The sequence below is a fragment of the Nicotiana attenuata genome, chromosome 1 (genome assembly GCF_001879085.1).
Source record: "Nicotiana attenuata strain UT chromosome 1, NIATTr2, whole genome shotgun sequence".
In the NCBI taxonomy this organism is placed as follows: domain Eukaryota; kingdom Viridiplantae; phylum Streptophyta; class Magnoliopsida; order Solanales; family Solanaceae; genus Nicotiana; species Nicotiana attenuata.
Window position 1 is genome coordinate 82,098,432 of NC_031989.1, and position 22,271 is coordinate 82,120,702.

At 34.6% G+C, this 22,271-nt stretch overlaps 3 protein-coding genes across 4 annotated transcripts; 1 reads left to right on the forward strand and 2 right to left on the reverse strand.

The window, feature by feature from the left end:
* On the forward strand, nt 979–1,831 carry LOC109241541 (multifunctional methyltransferase subunit TRM112-like protein At1g22270). The gene is made up of 2 exons (XM_019408289.1): nt 979–1,124; nt 1,265–1,831. Exon 2 carries the CDS (start codon nt 1,265–1,267, stop codon nt 1,631–1,633), a length of 369 nt encoding a protein of 122 aa, XP_019263834.1. The 5' UTR covers nt 979–1,124; the 3' UTR covers nt 1,634–1,831.
* LOC109229764 lies at nt 2,120–8,266 on the reverse strand. Its single transcript, XM_019395320.1, has 8 exons — nt 7,792–8,266; nt 7,558–7,698; nt 7,154–7,378; nt 5,103–5,310; nt 3,329–3,465; nt 2,994–3,074; nt 2,793–2,859; nt 2,120–2,714 (listed from the first exon to the last, which is right to left on the reverse strand). Exons 1-8 carry the CDS (start codon nt 8,097–8,099, stop codon nt 2,400–2,402), a joined length of 1,482 nt encoding a protein of 493 aa, XP_019250865.1. The 5' UTR covers nt 8,100–8,266; the 3' UTR covers nt 2,120–2,399.
* LOC109229772 (probable mitochondrial adenine nucleotide transporter BTL3) lies at nt 13,707–20,626 on the reverse strand. 2 transcript variants are annotated; one of them, XM_019395330.1, is made up of 4 exons: nt 19,981–20,626; nt 17,823–18,126; nt 14,883–15,328; nt 13,707–14,075 (listed from the first exon to the last, which is right to left on the reverse strand). In XM_019395330.1, the coding sequence occupies exons 1-4, from the start codon at nt 20,448–20,450 to the stop codon at nt 14,054–14,056; spliced, it is 1,242 nt and encodes a 413-aa protein (XP_019250875.1). In that variant the 5' UTR covers nt 20,451–20,626; the 3' UTR covers nt 13,707–14,053. The 2 variants fall into 2 exon arrangements, with proteins under 2 accessions (XP_019250875.1, XP_019250871.1); XM_019395326.1 differs by having other exon boundaries at nt 14,861–15,328.

A 22,271-nucleotide genomic window follows, 5' to 3' on the forward strand; every position in this document is an offset into this window, starting at 1 on the left:
GCTATGAGCTAATTGGTCAATTCAGTAATTTTAGCCTAGTAGAGATTTGAAGGAATTTTGTTACACCAAAGTTGAAATTTATGTGATATTTTAATGGGAAAAAGAAACGCTAGGGGAAATGGACTGTTACAAATGAAAATCTCGTACTATTTGTACATCACGCCCTGTTACAATTTTAAAATTAAGAAAATGACCTTTCTTTTAGATCTCTTACGAGTAAAAGACGAACTATTCACGTATAAAAGTGAATCTCTTATGTATAAAAAAAAAAAAAAGATGTAGGATCACAAAACTAAAAACACATTTATAAAGTACCACAAAACCAATTGACCCGAAAACCTCCAAGGTGGCAATGTTGTATGACCGACTTTCACGTAAAAATTACTTTCGATTACTGCAAAATCAAAAGGGAAAAAAGGACTCGCATTTTCCTCTATAGAAAATTTTGAACTTCGTTTTGTTGGATGTCTCCGAAGGGACAAATCTTTGAACTCTTATTTGGCACGAGGGATAAGAGATAATTAATCTCGAGATTAAATTTGCGATAAGTTTATCTCATGTTTGGTTGGAATAAAATTGTGGTATAACTAATTTCAGAATTTGTTATCCCGTTATCCCGGAATTGTAATGTTATTTTTATTCCTATAGGAGAATGAGATAATAATCTTGAGATAACTAATCCCGGGATAATTAATCCTTGGACAACTTGTATCACAACCAAACCACTCCTTAGTTCATGTAACTTGTGTAGATTAATATTAAGAAGTTTCATCAATATTTAATGGTAAAGGATTTCATCAAACGACTTCAACTTTAGTGATACTATTACTAATTTTTAATAAATATTTTTAAAAAATATATTCTCATTACTAATCTAACTCTAGAAAATAATCAGCCTTTTTTTTTTTTTTTTTGTGAAAAATATTGTTCTTAGAAATATACTCCTATTTCCCTTAAACGCAGATTGGCCCGACCCTGGCCCAGCCCTAGACTTCTCTTTTTGCCATGCCACGAAATGCTGTAGTAAAATTACAACTGATAGAGCAGAAGTAGGAGAGACAACTGCGAACACAATTTCCAGCGGCGACCCAACAGCGTGCGGCCTATTTCGTTCCTACTTCCAAGTAATACTAATTCAACTTTTGCTTCTATTTTCTGGCTTGGCTGCGGCAATCTCTTCATATATTTGAAAAGTAAATGGTTAAATATTTTTCAATTGGGAATTTCCTCAAATTTACTTTTGATTTATGAAATTTATCTGCAGATGAGGCTATTAACTCACAACATGTTATCATCCAACATCAAGGGAGTCGCAAATGGATTCCCGCTGAAGATCGAGGTTGAGAAAGTGGTACAGAAGGAGGTCGATTTCAACATCGACTTCCTCAAGAACATGTTTTATAAGGTTGAATGGAAGGCATTGGCGGAAGCTTCTAGAACCATGGGCTATGCCGAGCTGCCTGAAAACGCTGATGCGGCTATGCTCGAGTCTGATGATTTTCTTCATAAGTTCCACCATGCCCTTCTTGAGCTTCATCTTGAAGAGGGTGCCTTGGTTTGTCCCGAGACTGGCCGCAAATTTCCTGTCACTAAAGGTATTCCCAATATGCTCCTTCATGAAGATGAGGTTTGATTTTTATTTCTCTTTTTGGGTATTGATGTGTTTTGCTTTGGAAATGGGGGCTAGGGTTTTTGATACTAGGGTTTAAGGTACTGGTTTGGACGACTTATAGTTCACCATTTTGATTGTAATGTGATATCCTTGTTGATATTATGGAGTGATTATCAGAACTTCTTTGTTCGGAAATTATTGAACGTTCAGTTTCCTATCTTTTGTCTTTGTTTTTTAATTATTATCATAGTTTTGGGCAGAGCGTCTATGAAAAATAATCTATTTGCCTTCATGCACACCATCCTCTTCCGTTGTGGGATTATTCTAGGTTCGTTGTTGTTGTATCACGGTGGCTCTATTTTGAAATGCCAACAAGTCAAGGTTGAGCTCAGTAATTTGCTGCAAACATTCCAGATGGCCTTACATGTAAACAATTTTAGAAGGCCTTGATGAAATATGAATATATCAAGAGCATTTAATATTACGCAATCCTACAAATCCCTGATAGAGGACAATCTGATAATCATACTGATGAAAGATAATTTCAAATTTCAATCTACTAGCAACAACAAAGTTTAAATTAAAACGGACCATCATTCGTCTTGCTGTGGCACTATGGTGTACAAAGGTAAATTTGTTTTGTGACATCTATTGTGTATAGACGTTTCTCACGAAAAAGAATGGTATACTAACGCCAACCTTCTTAGATTGAAAGGGGAAAAAGAATAATCCATTATTCATCACAACACGAGCCTGTTCCTTATGGGGATGAGGCATGCCATAATAGCTAGCTGGAATCACTTCTCCTGTTCTTGCGAGGAGTGGTTTCATAGGGGGGAAGAGGCACACCTAACACCCAATCAAGTACATTCAAGTACTTGGATCGAAAGACATCCCTCTCTATAGCATAACAATGCATGATAATTGCAGTTGCAATGCTAAAAATCACCACATCGGCTCTCTTTAAATTTTTAGACCGAGGCAAATACCCAACATCGACCATGCACGTGACGAAACTCTCAAGTGCCCGAGCAAGGCAGTAGAGTGAAATCTCTATCCTTCTGCTCTTCTTCTCAATTGCCAGGGCCAGACCAGTAGGGAACTGCCAAAAGATTTATGTTAACTTTATAGAGGGAGAAGTAAACAACTGGTTAAGAAAATTAATTGATTGGTCCTATACCGTTCCCAGTGCCACCATGGGAATATTACATCTCTTGAACAGCCTGAAGAGGAGGCACGTCCATAACCTAACAATGAAACAATAAGCAGCTTTGAGATAAATAAACATTCGATGCTAGAGTTCTAAAACTTGGAGGGGGATCCGAGGAAATATTTATAACAAATACAATAACATGCGATTACAAGTCAAAACAGTTCTTACCAGGCAGATGAACAATACACAGAGAGAAATAGACTAGACCTTGCTGTACCAAGAAGACCCTTTGCCAAAATTTTGTTAGGTCTGCAAAAAGTAACACAAATTGTTGTAATAACTGGAGCTGAAGGAAGATGATTGTACAATTATAGAGCTTGGAAAAAAAATGGGCCAAAAGCAATATGGACTATCATGATGGAAATGTACTATTAAATAATTGCTTAGTAAAGTAACAACTACACTAGAATATACATAAAATGCTTCAGATTTTAGCAATCATGATCCAAGAGAAGAACGAAGAAGACAAAATACTTTGTCATTAAGAAACCAACATTCAGTACCTTTTCAAGAGCCCTTGACGATGTACAATGAGTGCAGGAACTAAATAAACTGGAAGGTAAACTGGCAAAGCCCTCTTGTAAGCTTGAATTAGAAAAGAAATAAAATGTGCACCACATCCTTGATTCTCATGTACTATCTGCACGAACATCCAAAAGGGAAAACAGTGCTTGGAATCAACAAATTAGCATGTAGAGTAAACTCTTGCAACTCTTGATTACCATCAAACCAAAAATTTCAAGAAAGAGTAGTGGCACCTACTTTAGGCAAACACGTGACACACAATCAAGAATCTGCAATAGAGGCCAAAATAACAGGATGTTTGGTTTTGTCATAACAATTACAGGTAGAGCGAAAGTATGCTAGGTCAATGCAGCATCCAGCCACATCCTGGGATGAAAAATCATAAGTGGCTTACGCTTTATAAGGTATACAAGAGGCTACAACATTAAAGGTATTTTTTTCATATGACGCTAATCAGTGAAGCATGCACCATAGTTGGAACCATAAAGCAAACTAGTGAACAAAATTTATCATGTATTTTTAGTTTCAAGAACTCTTGATATGCAGAGTTGATACATATCAGTGACACATATCAGACCTCAGATGGTTCTCCTCTTCAGCTGGGTATTCAGTACAACAACAACGACTATACCTCAGTCCCAAACAAGTTGGGGTCGGCATTATGAATCCTCATTCTTTTCATTTAGCTCACTCATATCATCATCATTACCAAAATATAAATAATATATATATATATATATATATATATATATACATATACGGGAACAGCCTCTCTACCCTCCGGGGCAGGGGTAAGGTCTGCGTACACACTACCCTCCCCAGACCCCGCACGTGGAATTATACTGGGTTGTTGTTGTTGTTGTTGTTGTTGTTGTTGTTGTGTGTGTGTGTGTGTGTGTATAATAATAATAATAATAATAATAATAATAATAATAATAGAAGTTCTCTATCAAGTCTAAAATGGGGGTATTCACTACTGGAAATAAATCATAACTCTAACTTTTTCTGCAGTTCAACTTAAATGCATTTCACATAGCCCCAAAATACCGCATGAAAGAAAAATGGACGATATATCATATTGTCCTAACATGGTACAGTATTCAAAAACGACGAACAACACATCTTCCACAAACACAGAAAAATTTCCAGATACCACATTTGTCTTTATTAGCTCTAAAAAGTATTGATTATGAAAACCAAAGGATAATAACATTCAGCAAAAGAGAAAAAAGAACTAAGATATGGTAAAATACATAATCTATAAAGTAGTGACCACTAGAAATAGCCAATCTCGTCGATTTACGGACCCCTTAATAAGAAGATATCAGTCAAGTCCCAAGAGCCCTTGTTGTAACCTTAAAAGTTTGTTAATTTAAACCTAACTTCAAAAACACCCAAACAACCTCAAAAGCTTTAAGAATACAAAATCATAGAAACAGACGAACAAAAACAACCTCAATCCAAGCCTCTAACTTCTAGCTCTACAGAGTAAATATTTTAACTCCTTTTCCCCCAGCATTTTGTAAAGTAGCTAAAAATTGCTTTAGCAGGAGCAAACGCAACTAAATAGAAACCAGCAGTCATAAATTTGAAGAGACAATAGAGGGTTTGCACAACCTCTAATTATGCCTGATGTACTGGCTTAGTGCATAAACTTATAATTTCTTTAATTACTTACCCAAAAAAAAAATAGAAACCAGCAGTCATATTTGAACTATTTTTCCTGCCAAGGAACAGGAAATTGTGACATACCGAGCAGGGTACTTTCATTTGTGGATCCAGCTTAATGTCAACACCATTGGACTTGTAATGGGTCTCTATCGCATCCAAATTGGCTACAGAGTTCCCACATGCCAGGTCTCGCACACCCTGCAGGATAACCTGAGCTTTCCCACCATGTTTGTTGAGAAAGGATTTGTAAGATGGATGCAGACTATCTTGCTTCAATATATAAGCGGACCTGACATAAATAAAAAAAATGGAGTATGAGAGAAAAGCATAGCTCAGAAGGGCATAGGCTTCTCAGAATCAGCAAATCAGGTCTTCGTAGTAAATCAGGTTTTGAATGCGGAACTTACTACATTTTTTCAGCGAAACAAAATCTTTATTAAAACTGATGACAACAAGTGTTTAGACAACTACTTGTAGACAGACGTTTTAGGTAAATTTTCGCAGGAAGTTGTAATCAGAATTGATCCTATGGAAGCACAAAATTATATCTTTTTCATGCAGGCAACATATCTAGATTACTAGACTTTGCTGTGTACACTGTAATATGTCAAAAAATGACTTGTTTAAGTACATATTGTGCCCCTTCCTTCAAATATTACAAGTTTGACCTCTTCTTGTTGTTGCTAACACAAGTACACACAGATCTCCCACATCATCACCAGAAGCCAAAGTTAGCTTGGCCCTTGGGTGGTCAAATTAACAGAAAAAAAATTGGGTGGTCAAATTAACATAGGAATTCCACTTGGGCTAATGTAGTACGGCAGCTCAGACAGTTACTTCGGTTCATTGTTAATGTACAGTATCCTAGACCTATTGTGGTTGGGGATAACATACATACAAAGACAGTGGTGTGTGCATGACTGAGGCTTTGCCTTGTATAAAACTTTCCATTTATGATACATGCATATGTTTAAGGGAGCTAGGGCTTTGGAAATGCGGTGTTACTTCCTTCAAAGGAAAGAGTAAACATGTCAACTATCTCGTGGAACCACTGCCAATTGGTGCAGTTTTATACTTCATTGGTTAAACTAAAACATGCCATCAAGATTTATATTAACAGAATTCTACTTACATTGGTAGGAGGGATTAGAGAATTGGATCTCAAGACAAGTCATATAATCATAAATTCTTACTGAAATTAAAGTATACTTTTCCACATTCTTTATAAGGCAAAATCATAATACAGTTCTTTCGTTGTAACTTGTGACAGACAAATAATGAATCTGAGATTAACCTGATTCAGATATGACAGTTCTACTCTTCCTGAAACATATTACCAAATTATCAAGTGGGATTGAATCAGTTTAAATATTTCTGGTTCTAAGACTACTGAAATGTCAGTGTCCAATCAGCACTCTGACTACCATCTGAGATAACCACTTCAATACATGCAAGACTGAGCATGCATGTATAAATAGTGGAACAATACAGCTTAAGAATTTGTAAGCCGCTGCTAATAGTGTGCCCAGTGCAACTTGACTTTATTTAGCTCACTTCCATTAGAAACCCCCCCCCCCCCCCAAAGAATTTTGAAAGAGCTAATTAGTTATGCAAGTCTCTAAGGCCGCATCATATAGACAATAGAAATGATATATTTCAAGATGTGAACATGAATTCCAATCGATACCTCACCTTCGTCCTCCAGTTGTTCAAGGTAGCCTTTCACTCTCCACTAAAATGGGGCAAGAAGTTCAAAGGCAATGACCATTTCTCGGGGACCTTTTCATTCATGTTAAGACTTGGAAAGTACCTAATTTCTTGGCCAACTCCAATACGAAGCCAAATCAACATGCTTTAGCTTAGATTTTAGCATGCTTAGTTTCAATTGAGAGAAACGTTTACTTGTAAATGACATTACGGTTTATCAAAAAAGAAGTGCTAACAATGCATAAAACTTGCAGCTTTACATTGTTAAAAAGGAAACCAGATTGCCTAGGAATAATAACATATATATATATATATATATTCATAAAGATTAAGAAGTATATGACTTGCAATCACAGAAAAAAGTCATTACTCCTATATCTATATGAAATTAGGTCCCTACAAGAGGAAGAAAAAACAATGCTTACAGGATCTGTGAAGAGGATAGACACATGAGGAAAATGTCTCCATGAACCCAAGTTAAAGGCTTGCATATGTGCCCAAACCGCTTACTTTTTATTCCACAACGCGATGCCAACACAGCTGCACGCATAAGAATGTAAATTGCCAAGCTTGTATGCTGTGTGTTACCAGTAAGAAGCATTGATGGCCCCGCGATTGCACCAGCTAGCAATGCTCTCCACTTAGCTGTCCTGAATTTCAATTAAGTTTCTGCTTCATTTACTGTTACGTTAATCATCTCCCCAACTCTCATAACAAATGCAAAATTTTCTGATTTTAACAAATTCAAGTATATGTATTTGTGTGTACATAAATAAAACAAACTGAAAACTTTTGAATGTAACACACACACACACACATAGTGTGGTACCTTCGATGACCGCCCCAAGCAGATACAATTTCATCAACGGATACAAAAGTACCAGCGAAAGTGCCAAGGAATAGACCATATCTTAAAGTTTCCTTTAGTGCCAAAATTATATCGTCACTGCTCGACACCATTTGCGCTTTCCTAAAACATGAAAAACAAACTCAAATGCGCTAAGCATAGCTGTGAAATTGAGATCTAAAAAGCTTTGATGATTCAAAAGAAAAGAACTTTTACTTCGCAGAGGACAACGATTTTCTACGTCGTAGCCGAGAGAGAACAGCGAAGATAGCGAGGCCACCTTTGAGGCCAGCGCCAATGGTAAAGCCTTTAATAGAGGCACTATAGATTCTCCAAAGCTTATCGTAGTCCTGAACCGGATAGGATTCGAGGCTAAGCAACGAGCAAGATGACGAAGAGGAAGGCAGAGTCGATCGCCGGCAATGCTGGCAGCTTTGATTTTGGTTTTGGTTTTCATCTTCGGTGGAAGAGCACGTGCAGCGGCGGCCGGCAGCGGCTTCAGCTCCGTTGCCGGACGGCGGCATAGCGGCAGTGAAAGCGTTTTCGGGGGAAAAAACTGTGTGATTATCGAAGGGCAAGTGAAAATGTTACACGTATGATTGCAGATGAAGATTTTAGAAATATTTTATTATATATTTTGGATTGAGTTTTTTTTCCCCATTTATATTGTCGTTTTAAAATACAACACTAGTTTAGTACTGGTGGAAGATTTCAGGAATAGAGGCAGAATTTTGCCATTTTAAAAAGCGGTCTGGTTATGGGTCTTCTGTGTCTCGGTGTAAAAGTTCATGTTTAAATGTTGACCTGCTTTAATATATATATATATTAAAGCAAGAAAGTTACCATATATAATTGACATTATGGTTAAGCCAAGTGATAAGTTAATAAATGTCAATATTATATGGTAACTTTATTCTATATTTGACTATTTTAGTTAAATACAAATATAATATAATATAATATAATATTATATATATATATATATATATGGAATTTGAATTAAAAGATAATTTTGAATTTATAGATAAAGTTCTAAAATTCGAATTTAAATGAAAAATAAAATTTATCTTTTTTTATCATGTTATCATAGTATCATACTTAATTCAGTTAATGATGATATGCAATTATGTTAGGAACTTTTGTTATGTTTTCTAATTATTTAAATACTACTTCGCCTCTAGCAAAAAAAAAATGCTCCATATAACTATAGAACTCTTTCATATTTAAAATTCTATAAGTATAGTTCTTTGAAACATTGTAGCTTGATTTGAATAAAACGAAACTCTTTTAAAATAAATGTAATATATAGGGTACACGTCTATGTTTATATAAATAACAAAAATGAGTTTACAAAACCAAATAAAAGTTTACTTACATATACAATAAAGAAAACATACATGCTGGAGAAGGAAACATCACAAATTAGTCAACATTAAAAAAAAAAAAGTTGTTTCTTTTTTCTTCTTGAAGAATATTTGTTTGAAAAATCAATTTGCATAAATGGACATCAAACAAATAACAAAACTTTGGCTATACAATTGCTATCATTAATTTTAATTTAGCACATTCAAGGAATTGAAGGGTATAAGCTGAAACCCCTTCATTTAGCTTTAGTCAAGCCAATATTGCAAGGGTATAATATTTTTTTCGTTGAAGAATATTAGTTTTGAATCATTAGATTATGTGAAATATTTTTTTTTTCAAACTCAACAAGAGAGAAATTGGTTTCTAATTGATAGTTTCTATAGTGTCTTTTAAATGTAACAAAGAGTATATATAAAGAAAAACTTGGTATGACGTGAATTTTTTTTTTTAAATGTAAACAAATTATTTCGAAAAAACTCTTTACTTTTTTTAATTCAAAGATAATAAAAAGATAAGATATTTTTGAACATCAGTAGAGAGTTTTAAAATTATTATAATAGAAGTTATATCATGGATAAACTAAAAAAACCAAAATCTTATGGAATATTTACATAATATCCGGCCTTTTTTTATTGTTTACTTTTTATAGCTAATATAAATAGATGATATACCGACAACACACGATTATACACATATTATATATAAATTACACATCATTTAATTTTTTAATTTAAGTGGTCGGGTGAGCACCTATTTAAGCTGATTAGATAAAGCCAGAAGAAAAATATGAAATAATTTCAACCGAAGACTAAAAGTATAATTAAAGTTCATATGTAGACAATTTTTATTAAAACTCGTCCTTTTATAGTGGAATAAATTAATTTTTTTCAACAAAAGAAATAATGATATAAAAAATAATATAAAAGAAAATAAATATTGAAAAAAATGTTAGAAAGATCTAAAAACCAGAAACAAAAGATGACAACAAATTTCTCCTTATGTTTCATCTTTGTTGAGTATAAAAAATTTGAAAGTTAATCTCATCGATTTTAAATATTTTTTTTTCAACTCAAATACATAGATTATAAGATAAGGATATCTTAATATTTTTTTTTTTAATTTACATATGTGTCGTTTAAAAAAATCACTATTACTAACAAACTGATATGATATTCGAATTTGAATTGGAATGCAAATTGAGTAGTTTGCATTGAGGTTAAGCCAAGTATGGTGTCGAAAAATAAACTACTTGATAATTTTAAGACAACATATGCAATGTTTTATAATAATAATAATCAACTAATTTAACATTTAATGATTCAATGAATAAATTTTTTTGTATATATAGGGAATTAAAAATTCAAATTCTGGGGCTAGAGATATTGATAAACTTAAAGTGGAGTCGTACTGAAATAAATCAGGCCAAAGAATTATTTAAATTTCTAGATAGCCGATTAAAGTGAATTTTAAATTAAGGATAATACCTTCACTTGCATAATTAAAAAGATAATCTTTATTATATATACATATATATATATATATATAAAGTTTTAGAAATTGAAATTTCAAAATAGAAATATTTTTTGAAAGATAATTCATACCAAATAAGAGTTCAAGTCGTAGTATAAGAGTCACGTCGTAATCAAAGAATCGTTTATATCGTGTCAACCTTTGTGCTTTTCCATAAATATGAGTTATTATTTCACTTTGTGGCTATTTTTAGGTTCCAATGACACCTATGAGAATAGTGCAAAAATAAAATTATCACTACGAGAATTGAGAAAATGTTAAGTCTTTTTTCATGTAGTGTTTCTTAATTAATATCTGACGATTATCTATAATTATTTAGAAGGTTTAAATGTTAAGGTTATTTACATATAATTCAAATAACTCAGATATTTAACATGGTTAATGTCAAATATCAAAATGGAGTAAAAAAAATTCATTAGCTAAAGAATTTTTTATATTTTTAGATAGCCAACTAAAATGAGTTTTGAATTAAGAATAATATTTTCAATTACATTATAAAATAATTATTATTGAAAAATAATGTTTTAGAAACTGAAATTTTAAGAAAGAAATATTTCTTAAGAGATATCAACACACCAAATAAGAGTTCAAGTAGTATTAAAAGATTAAGTCTTATTCAAAGAGTCATTCATTGTCTCAACATTTGATTGTTTTGCCATAAATATGAGTTATTATTTTGCTTCCTGACTATTTTTAGGATCTAATGACACCGACAAGAATGGTATCAAAAAAGAAAAATAGAAGAAATAGTTAACTTTTTTCATGTAGTTAATATCCAATGATTATCTATATTTACTGAGAAAATATAAATTTTAAGATTATTTACATGCAATCTAAATAACTTAAATATTTGACATGATTAGTGTCCGCGCATCCGCGCGCGTCTAATACTAGTTAGAGTAGTAATAACTTAACGATAGATTTAAGATTTTTTACTTTCACCGTTGACTGTCCCCTTAAAAACGTGAGAATGATATTATTTCCCAAAGAATTTCACTTTACTAACGTTTATAGACCGCTCGCAAATAAACTGCCAAATTGTTTCTCACAAAAGGAGCTTATCATTTGCTTAGAAACATGGAAGTAAAGGAAGAGAGATTGCACATTCTTCCTTTACTTAAACAGAAAAAATTCAGTTAGATACGTTCACTTAAAGGTGTATCTTGACCTTTTTACAAGCTTGGACGAGTTTGACAAGAGATGCACTCATTTAATTGTTAAAATGGGTGTATATCCATCCAACTGTTTTTCGATTTGAGTTACATTATAAGAGTAAATCAATCATCGCCGAGTTATTACTATAATTTACTCTCTTTATCGTTGGTTTTGACACAGTTATCCACAAAAACAAAACTATTTACCCTTATCTACCCATTTGTTTTCCTACCCATAAACTAATTATATTTTCAACCCATAGTAGGTTTTTGTGGAGAATTTTTTCTTTATTCTCCAATTCTTTTTTATTTCTATGCTTCTTTTGTTTTCTTTTTTATTTTTTTTTCTTTTCTCCTTTTCTTTTTTCTCGTTTTCTTCTTATTTTTTTCTTTTTTCCTTTTCTAATTTCATTTAACTTCTTTTTTTTATATTCTTTTTCTCTTCATAATCTAATTTCATTCTCCTTTTTTTATATTGTTACTAAATAAAAATCAAATTGTGTACCAATTAAATGTAGCTAATACAACCAAATAAATATTAACTAACATATGATACCAGTATAGTATATAACTATACCAACAGGGTATACAATTGTGCGCAAAGAGTTAAAAAAATTTCAATTCAATTATTAAACTAAAATAATATCAGTTGTCAATAAAAAATTTAAAAAATTCTAAAAGGATCTAATTGTAAGAATATACCGTTACGTTATATAGCATACTATAATTTTTTTATTTTTTTTTTGCATTTTCAATTTGCTTCTCACGCTGGGTAAAAGCTTAAAACAAATTAAAAAGGAAAAGGCAAGTGAATTTACGGGTAATAAGTATATTATTATAGTATATTGTATACTATTACAACATATTGCTATAGTATATTGCAGATTATTACAATATACCATAATAATATATTGTATACTATAATAGTATACTGTTGCTGTATAACTATATACTCCTATAGTATATTAGTATACTGTAGCGGTATACTGTTTTGTAAACTATAATAGTGTACTGTTGCAGTATAGCTATATACTCCTACATCATATTGTATACCGTAGCGGTATACTGTAGCTGTGTTCTTGTTCGATTTTCAATTGAAAATTTCGATCTCAATCACCTCAAATCAGCTCCAAATGCTATCAAAATTCAGTATGAACTTCCAGAAGGTACTATAAGCAATATTTAACAGCACCCACTTTGAATCAAACAAGAAATCTTCAAAAATAAAATTGAGCTTCAAGCCCAACAATGGTGGATAATGGAAAGATTCTCAAAGGATGATATTAGCATGGTACCAAAGACGTAAATGACCAGAGACTTCTGTAAATGCCATACCCACAAATATTATTACTGCCACACAAAACTAAGGATATTCTTTTGGAGTTTGAATCTCTATTCCAATGTTTTACTCGCCAATTGTTTCGATGTTCGTCTCTCAGAAAATGGAATTTTCAGACTTTTCGTGCCAAACTCCAAGTTTGTCCTAATCCCTGGCTATCAAGCACCAGAAGTGGAAAATGCCTACGATGTTTCTCCGATCTGATGTTTACAGCTTCGGTGTCTTGCTATTGGAATTACTGACTGGTAAGGCCCCGTTGGAAGCAATTGAACACAGGGGTTGATTTACCAAGTTGGGTTCGAGAAATGTTTCAAGAAAAGCCTATTATTGATGTTTTTGACAGTATGCTGTTGCATAATTACCAGAATTCTAGCTCAACTTTTGTTTGCAGATTGCGGCTGGAAAATTAGCGGGTAATTAATTTGGGTCCCATGGGTAGGAATAGTAAATAGTTTGGGCATGGACGTTAAAGGGTAAATAATTTGGATTCAATGGGTATAAAGTGAGATTTTCTCTATAATTTACTCTCTTTATAGTTGCCCTCCTCACCCTTTTCATTTCCCCAAAAAAGGTAATCATTAATCAGCTATCTTTTCAGCCTGTTGAAGAGAATACCAGCATTTTTGTTTGATAAACTCTTTTTTCCTGTTGGGACAGAGGAGGATTTATGACAACATGGAGAATTATAGTGAAAGAATTTCATTAATTTGAATATAGACCATTAAGAGTGATAGAGGTAGTAGTAAGATAAAAGGGTAGGAGTTTTATTAGTAGGATACATATAGACATGTAAATGAGATGAAAGTGGTTAAAGGGGTTTGGGCTTAAGTAGTGGTACAGACTACAGATAAAGATGATCTTACTGAGTAAAATATAGCGTCGAGTCTGTGAGCCTGAATCTAAGCTAAACATTTCATTAAGTGTTAAAAGAGAAATTTTAGCTTCAGTGTCCAACAAACTAAACTCTACCTCTTTAATATCATGTGATGAATAACATTGTAATACAATGCTTCTGTACCTCGTTACTTAGCAACAGATGTTCTTCATTCCACTTTGAGAACAATCTTCATGAACTCGTAGACAAAGTAGCTTATGGATGCTGAAGGTAACACCTGAAGATTCAGAACATGATAGTGAGAATGGGAAGTCTTGATAGTAACGAGATTTGAAAAGAAGAAAATGAACTCAATCCCTCAAAGATATGGTTGAATTTGGAATATTATAATCACAGAATATGCAAATCAATTGAACTGAAATATGATAATTTCTCTAGATCTGGATGTACTGTTTCTGCTATTTAAAGAAAAAGTCAGCCATAGGGGCAATCCAATAAAACGAAGGAGAGGGTGAAAAGGAAGATAAAAGGCAGAAAATAGAGAGGCCACAACTCAGAATCTTGCTCTCTTAGGGCTCGTTTGGTACGAAGGATAAGGGATAATTAATCCCGGGATTAAATATGAGATGAGTTTAGTTGGAATAAAATCGTGGTATAACTAATCCCGCGATTAGTTATCCCAGGATTGTAGTGTTTTTTTATCCCCATGGAAGGGTGGGATAACTAATCCCGGGATAATTAATCATGGGATAACTTGCTTCCCAACCAAACGATCCCTAGTACCCCCCCCCCCCTCTTGCTATCCATTTTCCTAGATAGTTTTTACATCAGGACAAGGAGAGGAGGTTTTAACCCTTAAGACAGCAAAATAGAGCTGATAATACTTGTTCTAGTTAACCAACTGACTATCTTAACCTAATGAAAAATTGCTACTTCCATATGTGTATTGAGGAGCACAACGATGGGAAGAAGAGTGGTATTCAGTTTCTGAGATTGAAATGACTCATTTACTGATGACAATAGTATCTTAAACATAATGCATGGCCACAACGGTACTGGTACCTGTAGTAAACTAGGGACTAACCCTGCATATAGAGCTGGAACACCCCCATGTTCAACAATCTTTGCACAAGTTGCCAAGGCACTCAGTTTAGATGCTCGGCCTTGTAATTGAAGTTGCCTTCTAATGACCTCAAATGGGTAGGTTGCAGCTTCAGCACACGCACCAGCGATAGCACCATGGAGCAAGGTCCTCATAGGTCCCAACTCAAGCTGGTCCAAAGCATTGAGCTCTGTTCCCTGTTGCTTCATATACTGAATTCTTTTTCTTCCTTCAGGTGAATGCAAATAAGCTGATTTTAATATGTCGTATACACTATAGAAGACAGCTGCAGCTGGGGCCATACTCAAGATGGAGGGTACAAGGCCCTTATAAAGAGAGAAGAATCCTTCAGTTCTGATCAGGTGTTGGAAAGCTCCGCCTACACCGCCCAAGGCTTCTCCACCCCGCGCCACTAACTTGGTCCGGATCTGAAAGGCTTTAAATTATCAGGCAACAGTGGAAATTACAAAGAAGAAGCCAGAGGGAAATCAAACTTCCCCAATCATTAGGAGGATAATCAATCTAATAAGGAAATCAGTTGGTGTGAACACGTTATGCATTTATATTTTAAAAAAAAAAAATGTTACACATTCCTAAAGGAAGAATGAAATGCAAACTCTTTCAGCATAGTTGCTTCCATTTTCAAATCAGAGAAATAAAAACTAGTAATAACACCAGGCCTTTGATGCTAATAAATGACAGAACATCATTCCATGCACAAATCAAACATGCATTATCTTTTATTATAAGCATGTATCAGACCTGAAAGATAAGGGAGAAATTAGTTTGGCCCGTATTAACAATAACAGACAATGTCCAGTACCCATTTTGTTTTGCTGGTTCACTGATGGAGCGAAGATTTATTCTTATCTTTTCATCCCTTTCTTTGTTTTTCTCTCAGACAAAGCTGATGTACTAAATTTCTCTTCTTTTTTCTTGATCAGTAGCTATTATACTAAATTTTTATACAGGGGAATTCGCTCTTTTGCCCCTGCCTATATGCCAACTTCAGTTGGGGCCCTTCTATTATTTGATTTAGGAAAAAACATTAAGGCCTCAACAGTATTTTCTAATCCTAAATGAAAGTTAAAATTCTATAGTTCTTAGTTTTATTTTGTTTTTTATTTCAATAGTTTTTCCTATCTTTCGGTATCTTATTTATATCAATTAGGGGTGTTCTTCGATCGGTACGGTATGGTATTTAGACATTTTTGTTTCGGTATTTTTGGTATTCTGTTTCTTAAAATACTATACCAATATCGGACTAGATTTGGTATGGTCCGGCTTTTCTCCTTTCGTATTCGGTTTATTCGTTCCGGTAACTTCAGTTGTTCGTCTTGAATATTAACTAATACATAGAGAGCCATAGACTGTAGTCTGTAATATTCTCATTAATTAAAGTACTCACAAATACAAAAATAAAAACGTGCCAAGCTCACTGTTGACAAAATCTTTGTCCAAAACCAGCAAGTATCAAAATACACAGAGAAAAAAGGTACATAACGAATAAATTTGATCATTGAAAATATTTTGTTACTTGCTTAGAGTTAATTGCTGAACTTAGAGAATACAACAAGGACCGTCAACCTCAACATGTAACTTAGTATGTTACAATCAATAATACGTGTGTGTAACTTAGTATATATTTCGGTAAATACCGAAATACCAAACCTAATACCAAACTTTTTAAAAACTTAAACCAAATAACGAAATACCAAATACCAAAATTTTCAGTTTCGGTATGGTAATTTGGTATTTACCATATTATGCGCAGTCCTAATATCAATAACAATAAAATAGCAAAAACAAAAAGGAATGTGCTTAAGGGTCTTCTAGTCATGATTCCCTGTGATGTGCTTAATAGTGTTTATTCTACTCGGGAGTTAGTTTGCTCGAGGATGATGGAAGCTTTAAACTTTGGGAAGTTGACAAGAGTCTATTTATCAATAGCAATTATTTCTTCCTTAACCACCCTCTTGGTCCACAGCCCAAGGCTTCTCACAAGCACTGCCCCACCTTCCCAGTCCTTTCTGCCACTAATTGGCATTGCTTTCCCTGTGTCACACCCGCTATCTCCTTCCACAACTCACCAAGAAATGCTAAGGAAACAAAAAAGGTTTAGAGGCAAAACTGCTTGATAAGTTAGAACTCATCAGCAGATGAATCAGAAAGAGTAACTACCGAATTTTAACGTGTTTCCCTTAAGCAACTGTGAAATATACGAGAAATAGGATAGTTGGATGAAAAATGGGATGGGCGCAGAATTATTGCACTTGAAGATAATGTATCCAAAATATCAATTTGCTTTCCTTCAATTCCAGAACTAATTGTTTCAATAAAGAATCTTTTTTTATTGGTTGCTGAATTTCCTATGAAAATCAAAGTCCCTAACAAAAAGATGTCTCCTTTCTACTGGCAGAAATCTATAATGAATGAATGATGCAGATCGAACTGACAAGCAGCTAATGTTTTGCAGAACTTAAACCATAAGATTATACGGAAAAATACCTCCTTTTTCAACTCCACATGATAATTTTAGGCCTCTTTTTGGATATAATTTTGTGTTTGCGGCCTGCCCTTTTGGATTGCTAGAGGCTGAGAGTCAGAAATTGTATATAAGGAATGGAAACTGTACGCAACATAAAAGAAGGTTTATGGAGACGAGAAAAGAAATTTCTTATTTTCCTTTGCTCTTGCTATTTTTGGAATAACAATGTTAAAGAAAGAAACAATTCTATATAAAATGGAACTAGAGAAAAAAAGGTTCTTAAAGTTGACAATTCTGCCGACTGCTAGACGATCAAAATGCTAAAACTGATGCACTGACAGTTTTATGTGCTTATACGCAAAAAAGATGGGCCTAATTGAAGATTATAAATATCAAAGGGACAAAAATGCAATTTTCCATATCCCATAACTTACGGTGTCCAGTGGTAAGCACATCACAGTAGCAGTCACTCCAGCTGCGGCACCAGCAACAAACCTCTCGACGTTAGTAGTTTCTTCATTTCCTGATAATCTTAGGAGTTGCTTTCTGTATGTGTCGAAAGCACAAAAATTAACTGCCTTAAAAGGAGCAGTACGAAGGACATTGACCAAGTTCCCTTTCCAAAAGCCTCCCAAGCCTTGAGTAGCTGCAATCGTTTTGATGAGCTCCACTAAGTGCTTCTGTTCACCGCGAACTATGTATTCCAGCTTTAGTCTTTCAAGTGGAGCAACAACAGTTCTGCTAAAACAAGATTTATTCATACAGAGTTGAAGCAAAAGATAGTTGTACGAAGAAACTGATTTCAACATCGATTTGGAGTTAACTACTTTAGAAGTAACTTCAAAAGCATGCTTAATGCCTTAATCTCAAACCTAAAAAAATCGAAGGTATTTAGAAGGATATAAACTAGACTATCTGTTACCAATTTTACTATTTTAACAAATGTCAAGTAATCAAATAAACATAAAGAAGTTAACAGGGCTATGATGTTAGTTCATTCAATAAGTTGTCGACTCTGACCATCACAATGCCAGAGAGAAAATGGATAGAAAACGAGAATAAGGAAATGGAAGTGCACAAAGACTCAAAAATAATAAAGGGGTTGATTGACCAGGTACAATCGCTCCCTCTCCTCAATATAAGCTCTGAATAGTTTCAGAATAAGGACCATTTCCGAAGTTTCATGTTGGTTCAAATTTCAGAAAACTGCATAACATGATTGAGGCAATTTGGAAGCATGAAACTTATACTTACCAAAAGGAGGGGAAAAGAAAAAGAAATATCTTTAACTCTAGGAATACAAAAATTAACTTCTTTGTATTTAAAACCGTATGATTAAGAATGAAGTTAAAAACTTTGAGTGTAAGGAATATCCAGAGGCTCAATCCAAAGAAAAGGATTTTTTCTGAAAGCATTCAGATCATTATTGTTATAGGTCAAAATGTGATGTCCCTCTTCTCAATGTGAATGTCTTGCTTGACTTTAACGAAAGATTTAAACCCCCTCTCCTGCCATCTGGCGGAAAAAAAAGGAAAATATAAACAACATTATAGAAACATGGATTACTTTATGAGTAACAGGCCTAACTTTTTGGGTAAAAGCTTACTTCTGATTCATCTCTACATTGGAATGAAGCGAAGAAAGTGTGCCTAAGAAGAACATGATGCTTTTATTTTAGGAAGATGGACAGTAATGTAACAAGATCCAAACAAAAACCACGACATCCATGTAAGTGGACAGTAACTGAAAAATGAGACAAAGGTTAAAAGTTTGAGCAAAATGGATTATCGAGCATGGCTTAAAACATGGATTTATAACTTAACGGAAATAGGCCTTTGATTGTGAAAGTAAACCCAAGACAAGGGAGGGCTAGCCTAGTAAAAAGGATCTAAGAGTTTAGAGTCACCAAGGGAGCAAAATAGGGGAAGGGCTGTTGTTTGCTCCTGGATGGGGGGTTTCAGCGGTGGGGCTTACATATCCAAAAAAAGAAAACGAGGTATGAGTAAGACCAAACATCACATTAAATATTAATGCTTCATCTCAACAGTTTTGACCTTAAAACAACAACACAAGCATAGCTACTACACTGATGACACTTCCATTTATAACGGCAACATAGTGATAAATAAAACAAGACTCGTGTGTTTCCCAGCACTTATCATGTTAACAACCATTTACTGAAACCATCTCCTTTTGACGGCATTTTTCTCCATATTTAAGTTTGTCCATATCCTATATTAAAATTTCAGGCCCCTCTGCATTATTGTTTTTCTGTAAAAAGAGAGCATCCCTTTTATCCCACATATTCATCCATATTCACAGCTTTTCCCTATCATATATTGAAAAATTAATGGCACATTCCTTGTTTCCTAGCTTTCCAACATTTAAGTGCAAGTAAAGATATGTATGTGAGTAGTTAGGGAGTCAAGCAGATTTTACCTCAAAGGCAGTATGGGCAAATTCCCTACCACAGTTTTAAGTATTGCATAGGAGATCAAGTGCAATAAAAAAGTCAGCTATGCAATAACTCCGATTTAGTTCAAAATGTCATAATTGAAATTTATAACACTTCGATAGGAGAAAAGCACGAACCTTGATACCATGGCAGCAACTGCTCCAGCCCACAAATGTTTAGTGGTATTCACTGCACCACGACGTCCCGGTAACCCAATACTTCGCTTCCTCCCGCCTCCAGAACCGTCACTAGGCTCCTCCACCTTGGAACTCTCGTCTCCATTATTACTCAACAAGCATTCACTGGAATTTCCGACAACGCCAGTATTCTTCTTGACTGATAAGCTCAAACACAAGAATTTACCCCCAAAACCGGCACCAACACTCTTTTCTCGCCTGAAAATTGGTCTACGACGACGAATGGGAGAATGTAACTCATTAGAATCATCAATTGAAGAGCCATTTAGAAAATTTGTGGTGGAGGTGGTAATTGAAGAAGGAATTAATGGGTCAAGAAATAAGCCACCAGTGAACAGAATTGTATCTGGGTTTTCGATAAGAGTTTGACTTTCTTCTAAATGTTTAAACAAGGTATAAAGTCCTGGCATTCTAAAGTAAAGTTAAGATAAGAAGAATTTTTGTTGAAACTCGTTGGCATTCAAAGTATGTACTGTTATGGGATAATGTTGGATTGGCGGATGATGGAAGGAAAAATGGCGGTCAGCGTTGCTTATGTCGCCGAATAGTGAGCGGCTTCAGCCTTCTTAATTATTTCTCGTGTGGTATATCAGTGTACTAAGTATTATTTTAAATTAAGGAAAAGAAAAGTACCATTACAAACAATAAATTATTTTTGTTCGGGGTAGTTGAGTGTTTACTTACTTCTTACCTTTGTTAGGCTAGTTTGATAGGATTTTTATCGAAGTCCGTTATTGATAATGTTGCTTCTTACTACTCTTTCGTTTTCCATAGTGCCGGTTCTATGCTATCTATGGCTTTTGTTTTGCATCTACTTTCTCATTTTCATGATGTTATTTTTCTTAGAGACTTTTTCCTTCCTATACCATATATGAAACCTTATTACCAAAAATGTGCATAGTTTCATATTTACCCGCCATGTTCACATTTATTCTACAAAATATATACCATTCATTAAATACCAATTATTAGGAGCTGATTCCTTCCTAATTAGGCGCGCTACAAATCTGGAACTAAATATTCTTCCAGATATTCCTATTTAGGCGCGCTACAATTATGGAAGTAAATATTCTTCCAGATATTTTCCACCATTGACAGCCATTAAAAAGCTTGAAAGCTTTGAATTCAAATTTGGGTTTTCAAAAATCATTATTTGTTTGGATTGGGTGTTGTTAAAAATAATCGGGAATATTGTATTGGCAGATATTCGGCCATTTTGCGACCAGGGGGTCAACCCCATCACGACCACTTTGTAGTAAACGGTCAACGCCGCTGACTCTTAACTTATGACAGTTGTCCTTAAAACAAACGAGGGGACGTCTCCACAACAAAAGGAGGGGCCCATTCGTGACAAGATGAAAAAGCCTGAGGCTATAAATACCAAGAGAGAGAACCTCCCAAGGGGGGCTTCTTCTGGGACACAACCCCGAATACTCCAGAAATAGAAAGATATACTCCATAAGTGGAGCAAAAAACAAGATCAATGTAAGATCCTGAACCTCTTCAAGGAGAAGCAGGTCAAGTCACCTTGATGAATAAAACCCCATCTATATTGTTCCATAATTGATTATTTCTATATTTCAAGTTGGTATTCTAATTCAGTGATTAATTATGATTGGCTATGATTTACCCTTTGATTCATTTTGATTGTTTTCGCTTACAAAGTAATTAGTATCTTTTGAGTCAAACAATTTGACGCCGTCTGTGGGGATTTCCTAGCGAAATCACATAGTTTCTCCCTGGAATCGAAGCCAAAGGAACGTCAAAAAAAGAAGAGAAGAAAGCAATCCAACTCAGACAGACCAGAGGAAGCACATCGAGCACGTAATACTTGAATGCATCAAAGGAAACTGAGATCCGAAAACAACCAAACAAGAGGAAGAAGCCCCTCTCCCTCAGAACAAAAGTATGAGGCATTTCCTTCACCCCTAATGCGGTGTCAGGTCGGAAACCGGCACAGGGCTGTCTCAAGCCAGGAGCGGGACTCAGGCCAAGTGCCTTCGCCATCAAAATATATCAGGTTCGACCTCAGTCGAACCGGGACTCAGGCCACGTGCCTTCGCCATCAAAATATATCAGGTTCGACCTCAGTCGAACCGGGACTCAGGCCACGTGCCTTCGCCATCAAAATATATCAGGTTCGACCTCAGTCGAACCGGGCCACGTGCCTTCGCTATCAGAATATATCAGGTTCGACCTTAGTCGATCCGGGACTCAGGCCAAGTGCCTTC

Coding starts and splice junctions, on each gene's coding strand:
- LOC109241541 (XM_019408289.1), top strand. CDS start 1,265: ATGAGGCTATTAACTCACAACATGTTATCATCCAACATCAAGGGAGTC.
- LOC109229764 (XM_019395320.1), bottom strand. CDS start 8,099: ATGCCGCCGTCCGGCAACGGAGCTGAAGCCGCTGCCGGCCGCCGCTGC. Junction 7,379..7,557: donor GCTTGGGGCGGTCATCGAAG/GTACCACACTAT, acceptor ATTGAAATTCAG/GACAGCTAAGTGGAGAGCAT. Junction 3,075..3,328: donor CGTCAAGGGCTCTTGAAAAG/GTACTGAATGTT, acceptor TACTTTTTGCAG/ACCTAACAAAATTTTGGCAA.
- LOC109229772 (XM_019395326.1), bottom strand. CDS start 20,450: ATGCCAGGACTTTATACCTTGTTTAAACATTTAGAAGAAAGTCAAACT. Junction 18,127..19,980: donor GTTGCTGCCATGGTATCAAG/GTTCGTGCTTTT, acceptor TTGTTTTAGCAG/AACTGTTGTTGCTCCACTTG. Junction 15,329..17,822: donor TGTGCTTACCACTGGACACC/GTAAGTTATGGG, acceptor AAAGCCTTTCAG/ATCCGGACCAAGTTAGTGGC.